General features: G+C 58.8%; 1 protein-coding gene across 4 annotated transcripts; it reads left to right on the top strand.

The window, feature by feature from the left end:
- On the top strand, positions 1–8,247 carry TULP1 (TUB like protein 1). Of its 4 annotated transcripts, XM_053998442.1 has the most exons (12): positions 1–77; positions 181–330; positions 918–1,049; positions 1,309–1,413; positions 1,523–1,657; positions 1,837–1,931; positions 2,145–2,321; positions 2,687–2,799; positions 3,275–3,383; positions 3,579–3,677; positions 3,955–4,126; positions 4,936–8,247. In XM_053998442.1, exons 4-12 carry the CDS (start codon positions 1,368–1,370, stop codon positions 5,067–5,069), a joined length of 1,080 nt encoding a protein of 359 aa, XP_053854417.1. In that variant the 5' UTR covers positions 1–77; positions 181–330; positions 918–1,049; positions 1,309–1,367; the 3' UTR covers positions 5,070–8,247. The 4 variants fall into 4 exon arrangements, 3 of the variants coding, with proteins under 3 accessions (XP_053854417.1, XP_053854414.1, XP_053854416.1); XR_008440551.1 differs by lacking the exons at positions 1–77; positions 181–330 and having other exon boundaries at positions 979–1,049; positions 4,936–6,773; positions 6,901–8,247; XM_053998439.1 differs by lacking the exons at positions 1–77; positions 181–330 and having other exon boundaries at positions 979–1,049; positions 1,840–1,931.
- The last annotated feature ends 276 nt before the right edge of the window (positions 8,248–8,523 follow it).

The following is an 8,523-nucleotide window of genomic DNA, read 5'->3' as shown; positions in this document are numbered from 1 at the left end:
GGCCAAACCACGGCGGCCGCGGGTGAAGAAGCCGAGTGAGGCAGGGGCTGCAGAGGAGCCTCCAGCCCCGGCACAGGGTGAGCACAGATCCCCCACAGCCCCCATGGAAATGGGGGAAATGGGGTGCCCCATCCCGCACCTGAGGCGCTCTCCATCGTGAGCATCTCTTGAAATGCGCAGGGGTGAAGAAGGTGAGGAAGAAGAAGGAGGAGAAGGGGGAGGAAGAGAGCGATAAGGACCCTTCCTCTAAATTCACCAAGGAGCCTCGGAAGAAGAAGGAAAGCCTGGCTCCCCGCTCCCAAGTGCCCAAGGGCTCCAAGAAGCCACAAGGTGCGGGGGCAACGCCCAACCCCTCTGCAGACACTCGCTCGTGGCACCTCGTGTCCCCCTGTACCATGTCCCGATAGCGCCGTCGGTGGTCCCAGTGCCTGCTGGGGCTCTGCTGGGGCTCTGCTGGGGCTCTACACATCCCCGGCAGAGTTTTTTGGCTAAAACCCAGCTACGGACCTGGGAGAAACGGGGATGTGGCAGGGGACCTGCGTTCATCGCCTTGGTCGGGGAGTTGGTATCGAGGGGGAGAGTGGGAAAGTGGGCAAGGGGGGGGTGACACACTCCCTGGGTAGGTGGCACTGAGGTCCCCGCACACTTCTCCGGAGCGAAAAGCGGCTCCGCACGGCGAGGCTGCGGCCGCGAGAGAGCGCTGTGGCCGCGGCCGCGGAGCCCGGCGCTGGACACGGCCCACGCCCCGCCGGACAGCGCGGCCGGGCCGGCCCCGGCTCCCTCGGCCACCGCCCCGCGGGGACAGCGAGAGCGGCCGCTGCCGCCCAGGGACGGTCCCTCCTCGCTCACCACGAGCCCGGGGTCCCCCGCTGCCAAAGGACGTTGTGTTGGCTGACGCCGTGGTCACCTCTGGGCAGAGCCGGCTGAGGATGAGGACGATGAGGAAGAGGAAGAGGAGGTGGAGAATAAAAACCCGCCAAAAAAGCTCAAGAAGAAGCTTCCCAAAGAGCCCCTCTCAGGCGGGGGGGAGAAGAAGCTGAAGCCGAAGGGTGAGTGCCCAGGGGACAGGGATGGCTTAAGCCCAGCTCTGGTGCCTCTGGGATCTGTCCTTGCTGGGACGAGGGAAGTGTCTTGCACCCCGTTACTGTCCCGGGAGGCTCAGGGGGCTGCAGAGCCATCGCCCCCTCCCCAAGCGATCTCCCCCCAGCTCAGCCCTTGCTGCTGCTCTGACCCTGTCCCCTCCTTGTCCCCACCACTGCCCGTCCCCATCCCCTGCCTGGCTGGTCACCAGCTCCTCTGTCCCAGCAGAAGACAAGAGCGACCCTGACAGCAAAGCCAAATCTGCCAAAAGCACCAAGAAGGAGCCAATGTCCGTGTTCCAGGTGAAGAAGGAGAAGAAAAACAAAAAGAAAGGTATGGGATGAGCAGGAGGAGGTGGCAGCCAGTCCTGCTGCCTGATGGCATCGCCCTGAGCCAACAGCCCCCAGAGTTGTGTGACCATGTCCCCCCATGTCCCTCACAGCCGCCACCAGCAGTGATGAGGAGGATGATTCCGACTCCAGCACCAAACCCATTAGGTCAGAGAAGAAGAAAAACCCAGCATCCCTCTTTCAGACTGGTGGGGACCCCCCAAAAGAGAAAAAATCCAAAAAGAAAGGTGAGAGCCCAGCACTGGAGGGTGGTGGGTTCTGACAAAGCTTCTGGGGGTGCAGTGAGCTTGGCCATGGGGAGGGGGTTACAATCACTGATGTTGGCACGGGTCTATGCTGAGCTTGATTTTGGGGCTCAGTGGAGTCAGGATCTTCTCCCTTCTGTGTCCCCACCTGTTCCTGCCAGCAGTTCCTCCCAAAGGGGCTGAGAGTGAGGAGGAGACCCCAGAGACCCTGCAGAAAAACTCCAACAAGAAGGGGAAAGCAAAGAAATCAAAGAAGGTACAAAAGAACCCTCAGAGCCATGGGGAACCCCTCAGGGTGGGGGAAGAGCAGCTCTTCCCCTCAGGGCAGGTCAGGAGGTTTGCAGCTCCCCCCAGGGACACCAGAGTGTCCCCAAAGCCACCAGCCTCAGAGGCCAGGGGGGATGGATAGCAAGGAGCAATTCAGTGGGGAAGGAGGGGGGCTCTGGGATCACCATCCCCTCTCACGCAGCAGCAGAAGGAGGAGAGGCCCCCGTCCCCTGTCATCGAGGTGGACAACCTGGAGGAGTTTGTGCTGCGGCCGGCGCCGCAGGGAGTGACCGTCAAGTGCCGGGTGACACGGGACAAGAAGGGCATGGACCGGGGGCTTTACCCCACCTATTACCTTCACCTGGACAATGACAAGAAGGTGATTTGGGGTGGGGGCATGGAGACCCCTGGGGCTCTGCATCCATCCCAGAGAGCACCCTCAGGGTTTGGGGGGATGCTCGCCTGCATCCCCCTGTGCTGGTGCATCCTGAATGAGGCTGCTCCTCTCTCCTGCAGTTCCTCCCGGGCAATGCCCCTGTGGGTGGTGCCTGGGAGGATGAGCTAACAGTGGCTAGAGAGCTGTGCTAAAGCTGGGCTGGTCTGGTCTCAGCCCCATAATGCAGACAGTATTTTGGGGATCATCTTCATGACTTGCTCAAGGTCATGGCAGTGACTTGTTGGGGGACAGCAGTGGCGATGGCAGTGGCAATGTCCCATTCCCACACGGTCCCACTGCTCTACCAGGTGTTCCTCCTTGCTGGGAGAAAGCGTAAGAAGAGCAAAACCTCCAACTACCTCATCTCCATCGACCCCACTGACCTGTCACGGGGTGGAGAGAACTTCATTGGGAAGCTGAGGTAGGAGCAGTGCTGGCACCCCAGTTTGGTGGCACCCCATTTCTGCAGCACCCTCTTCCCACTCCATGACTTACAGGCTGTCCCAAGCTACGGCTGGCACAGACAGGAGGTTAAATTCAGCGTTTCCCACTGCCGTGTCTGACCTGAGGAGTGGTGGGGGGCTGAGAGGGGAAAACAAGCTTGGCCGGTTCCTCCCAGCAGACAGGTCATGGCTAGAAAAGGTGCCTGGCAAGTCCCAGCCTGCACTGCCAGCAGCACACAGCAATGCTGGGGGTCCCCGTGGTGGCAGCACCCTGTCACACCCCGATTTAGGGGTTCCTTGAACCCAAGAAAATCACTGAAGAGTGGGAAGGTCAGCATTGGTGGGGAGCAGCACCGGGGGTTTGCAGCCAGACCAAAACCGAGGCTGTGCCTGGAGAGGGGTGGTGGGGACTCAGTGGCATCAGCCACGGCCATGTCCCACCCTTGGCTGCAGATCCAACCTGATGGGCACGAGGTTCACCGTGTTCGACAACGGCGCCAACCCCGACAGGGCCAACGCTGACTGGTCCAACGTGCGGCAGGAGCTCTCGGCCGTGGTCTACGTAAGAGCAGCCACACAGGGAGCCCCTTCCTGGCTCTCCCAGGCAGGGAGAGAGGGGTTCCCACCCTGCACCCCTTCACTGGGACTTGCAGACATGTGGGGTGGGCTGGAGCAACCCCCAAACCCTCATTGAGCCCCCATGAGAGGCTGTAACCCGCAGTGGTTGCTGGTTTTAGGGACAGGGTTTCTCTTGCAGGAGACCAACGTTTTAGGGTTCAAAGGCCCCCGGAAGATGACTGTCATCATCCCTGGGATGAATGCTGACTGTGAGAGGGTGCCCATCCGGCCCAGGAACGTAAGTCAGGGGCCAGACTGGGAGAAGCTCCTTGGGAGCCGGGTTTGCTGGGCTCCACCTTGGATTTTACCCATCTTGGGGCATGGAAAGGCTTTCAGGTGTCCCTGAAATTCAAGGTGTCCCTGGGAGGTGGGAGACACGGTGTTTTTTTCTCCATGATAGATCCCATTTCCAGGTGGGTATTGCTACAGAGCATCCCCCAGTCAAGCCACAGGAGGTGGCAGGGCTCTGGAGGGGTCACCCCAACTCTGCTCCCCTCCCTCTTGCCCCTCCCCAGGATAACGACGGCCTCCTGATGCGATGGCAGAACAGGAACATGGACAACGTGATCGAGCTGCACAACAAAGCCCCAGTGTGGAACGACGAGACCCAATCCTATGTTCTCAATTTCCACGGCCGGGTCACCCACGCCTCCGTCAAAAATTTCCAGATTGTGCACAGCAGTGACCGTAAGCTGGGATGGGGGTGGGATGGGACAGGGCATAGGGTGGAGGAGCACTGCCTCATGAGCTGGCCCCAGCACCCACTGTTTTTGTTGAAGTTTAGTTTTTTCATGCTCTGGAGTCCTGCCTGCCTTTGCTGGAGCTGGGATGAAGCCAGACAGGACTCCCTGCAGGAGCTGCCCTTGCGCCCTGGCGCTGGCAGGGGCACCGTGTGGGGCTCCTGTTGCTGGGCAGATTTAGGGCAAGGACAGATCCTGTGGGGTGCTGAGCCCCCAACACACTCCAGCCACCCACTCAGCCCCGAGCATTGTGCCCAGCACACACCCCACCCTGCTGGCAGGCTCACCCTGGGGTGCACTGTGCCTCGGGGACAGTCCCTCAGGGGTGGCAGCAGCTCTGCCTGGATGCGGCTGCTCGTCACCTGTCCGGCGCAGTCAGAAGCCCTTGGCCTCCGGGGTGTTGGGTTACGGGACAGAAAAAGCCTCTTGAGGGCCCCTGGTTATTTTTACAGATTTCCTGTCACCCGCCCTCCAGTAGCAGCGATCCCACGGTCCAGGGGGGGGTGGGGTGAGTGGGGTCCCTGTCCCTTGGGGGGCTGTGGCACCCAGGGAGGGGGGTCCTGGAGGGACCAGAGGGTGCCATGGGAAAATGATGCTCTTTGGTGATCTGTGCTGCAGCACAGCACAGGAGTCACAGGCCGGGTTTGGGTGGGGGTGCTCGGGCAGCTTCTTTGGGACGCTGCGGCGTGGGCTCGCCGGGGGAAGGCAGGCTGGGTGCGCAGGTGACAGCCCAGCGGCTCGCCCTCTCTCCCGCAGCTGACTACATCGTGATGCAGTTTGGGCGTGTGGCCGATGACGCCTTCACCATGGACTACAACTACCCCCTGTGCGCCGTGCAGGCCTTCGCCATCGCCCTCTCCAGCTTCGACGGGAAGCTGGCCTGCGAGTAGCTCCTGCACCGGGACCCCCGGGGCTGCCTGGAGGATGCTCCTGCATCCCTGTCCTCTTCCGCTCCCTGCGTTTCCACCTTCTTGCAGTCACGGCTGTTCCTGGGGTGGTGCAAGGCACCTGGTGCCCGCTGAGTGCTGTGGGATGCTCACCCAGCTGCAGCCGCCCTCTCCAGGCAAATTCGGGGCAAATCGCTGAGCTGGGGTGATGGCAGAGCCAGGCTGGAGGTATATTCATATTCAGCAGATGAGGCTGACTGCAATCCCTGTCTCATCCCTTTGGACTCAGATCCTGGAAACTCATCCACCCTCCCCTGCTTTTTTTTTTTTTTTTTTTTTTTTGGTTTGGTTTGTTTTTGTTTGTTTGCTCTGGTTTATGCTCAGTCTCCCAGTGAGAAGGGGGTAGGTGGTCTCCTCACTTTGTGTTTCCTCATCCCTGGCTGCATGCAGGTGGGCTCTGCCTAAGCTCCCAGCGAAAGCCCCCATCCCAGCCCGTTGCCCACCAAGCACAAAGCCCCTCTTTTGCCCCATTTTGCCCTGGTGTGAGTGGATGCCTGGTGCCCATGGTGTGTTTGTACCCACTGGGTCTCACCTCACTGCCCAGGAATTGCTGGGGATTTGGATCCCTAAGAAGCAGCCTGGCACCATCAGCACACAGGCACGTGCCGAGGGGTGACAGTGCCAGCAGAGGAGGGCTGGCAGGCACGTGAGGCAGAGCTTGCATTGCTGGCAGGTGGCCCAGCTGGGTCAGTGCTGCCAGGAGAGACCTGGAAGAGAAAACTCAGGGTGCACCAGGAAGCAGTGGGGTGACTCATGAGGTGTGGTGCGGTGCTGAGTCACGCTCAGCACCCAGACGGGCCCTGCTGAGCTCCCCGTGCCCTCAGCTCCTGCTGCCCCTTCACTCTGCGATGCCCCTCCAGACCTCACGTGCCCCAGGTGTCCCCACAGCTGCCTCACTGGTGCTCTCTGCTCGTGAGAGGTGGTGGACAGAAGGTGCTGTCCCCTGTCTCAGACCGGTGGGGAGATGCTGAAGAGAGGCAGCTCACTGGGAGCAGGACAGCTCATGCCCCCAGTTTCACCGGTTGTGGGGTGAGGATTTGGCTGCACAAACAAATCTGATTAATTCAGCGGTGAGAAAAGCGAGGACGTGCCAAGGAGCCCTGAAATACCATCCTCAGCTCTCTGGTGCTCTTTCTCACCTGCTCAGCTCACACACTGGCTCCAGAACCATCTGGGATTCCCTTCCCAGGACGCAAAGGGGTTGTTCCCCCATTCTGGGGGTGGTGTGGGCCCCCCAGGTTAATGCAGCTGAGAGGGAGCTGCAGCAGAAAGGCTGAGGAGCGGATGGATGAGATGGATGTGATTGTGCAAGAGGGATGCTCATCCTCTCTGGGCAGTGTCGCAACATCACAGGCCGGAGCCTGGAGCTGAGGACAGTGATGGGGGCACCGTGAGCTGCTGGGCCAATGGTGAACATCTGCTCCAGTGGCTTTGCAGATGGGAGTGGAGATTTTCCCCAGCTGTATGAATCTGGGCTTCATGATTCTTGGGCAGAGGCTCGTGGTGAGGCAGGCAGAGGTGGACAACTTGGGGACAAGCCAGCCCACGTGGGACATCATCCATTACCCACACAGCGAGCTCAGAGAACATCTTGTGAGCTAAAGGGAGAACCAGCCACAGCAGTTCGGGGCCAGCGTCCCTGACGAGGTATGGCCAGCAAATGTGGGGAAAGCAAGAGCTTTCTGCCCAAATCCAGCCACAAACCCAACATCTGTTTGAAATCGGGACGAGCTCAGCTAACGGTTGAGCTAATGCTTGTCCCCATTTCCTCCAGTGCAAGGAGAAAAGAAGCAGCCGTGAGAGAGAGAGGGGTTTGGGCTCCCCAGATTCTGTCTGCTGATATCCCAGCTGCTCCCCAGGTTGATTCTCCCTCCCTTCACCCAGAAAGTTTCCATTTTCCATTTGCCCATTGTTGCTTGCAAACCCTTCACGTTCCCTGGCCCGTCGCCCATGGCAGAGCAAAAATCCCTGTCCTGGGTGTCCCATGCAGTGTCACCCAATGTCAGAGCAGCCACTGCATCAGCCGCCCACCCGAAATCCCTCTTACAAACCCTCTAACGCAAACCAACTGTGGCAGAAGAAACAAATGAAAGCAATTTAATGGGGCGATGGATATTCGGGCCCTTTGTTTGCGCTGGCTGTTAACACCAGAGGAGATGAGGGATGGGAGCAGTTGAAATGTGTATCTACTTTGGCCGGCGGAAAGTGTGACGGATGTGCCGCCAGACCAATGGCTGAGGATGCTGGGGTGTGCGTGGGTGTGAAAGGAATGCTTGCTGCAAGAAAAGATTAAAAAAAAAAAGAAGAAGAAAGAGCCTTATCAATGGTGTTCGAGTCCAAAGTGTGTGTATTCCTTAGAGAAAGGGTTTCCTCAATCCCCAGGGATGATGTTTTCCCTGCGGTGTGAGACTTTGAGGTTTCTGAAGCTTCGTTTTAGGGGTGCTGGCTTTGGGCTGGTGCTGTAGGCATGGATTCAACCCCACAAAGTGCTCGTGCAGGGGCACAAGCATGGCCAGTGGCCAGAGGCGACTGTCGTCAGCTCCTCAAGGGAACCCCCTGGGAAATGCGTTTTATTTTTGCAGAGGTGCTTATAAGGCAAAGGGGAGGAAAAAAATAAGGCCCCACCTCGCCGCTGAGCAGCACATCCCAGCCAGGACCAGTGTCACTGCAGTGCTGGCTCTCTCCATGGCTCATCCCCATCCCGTGCTGATGAGTGGAAAGCTGCTGGCCCGGAGCTGAGCAGGAAGGTGGACGTGGGGGCTCTTCTCCAACCACTGGCTTCTCCCTCTTCCGCAGATCCTGGGGCTTGGGGGGCTCCATGCACCCAGCTCTAAGCCCTGCTCTCTTGGGGGGGGCTGACAGATATTTCCGTGGGTTCTGGGAGGCAAATGCCCCACCTGGAGGGCAGCCTGAGGAGGGAAGGGCTGGTACATCCTGGGGGCTGTGGGAGGGGAGACCAGCACTGGGAAGCTCCTTGTCCAGCAATGGAAGGGCTGGAGCTGTTTGCTTCCCAGCGAGCTGCCATGGCCCCAGCCCTGGGGGATCTCTCTCCAGCTTTGAAGTGGCAATACTTTAATTAATTAAAGAAGTGATTGTGATGAGGTGTTCTTCTCTTCCCTCCCCCTCCCCTTCTGTTTATTTGGTGACCTTTTTTAGAAGGAAAGGCAAACTGATTGCTGCTTAGCTCAGCTGTAGCTTTGCAGGATGGGCTCCTTCTCACTGCAGCAAGCGACAGGCGGCAATGGGAAAGCCAGTATTTTTCAACTGCTTTTTAAAAGGAGTAATTTTTTAATTAGTGAATCCATTCTGGAGAAGTGTTGGAGTTTTACAATGTTGTAGCTGTTCTTGGTGTCTTGCCTAGACTTGGATGTTCTGGCCATAAGAAAATATTATTTAT

The sequence above is a fragment of the Vidua macroura genome, chromosome 24, assembly GCF_024509145.1.
Source record: "Vidua macroura isolate BioBank_ID:100142 chromosome 24, ASM2450914v1, whole genome shotgun sequence".
In the NCBI taxonomy this organism is placed as follows: domain Eukaryota; kingdom Metazoa; phylum Chordata; class Aves; order Passeriformes; family Viduidae; genus Vidua; species Vidua macroura.
This window is presented reverse-complemented; position numbering and strand designations above follow the sequence as displayed.

Bases quoted from the DNA above. Each gene is read 5' to 3' on its own strand.
- TULP1 (XM_053998442.1), top strand. From the start codon at position 1,368: ATGTCCGTGTTCCAGGTGAAGAAGGAGAAGAAAAACAAAAAGAAAG. The intron at 1,658-1,836 runs GTGAGAGCCCAG...TGTTCCTGCCAG, and splicing joins GAAAAAATCCAAAAAGAAAG to CAGTTCCTCCCAAAGGGGCT. The intron at 4,127-4,935 runs GTAAGCTGGGAT...TCTCTCCCGCAG, and splicing joins GATTGTGCACAGCAGTGACC to CTGACTACATCGTGATGCAG.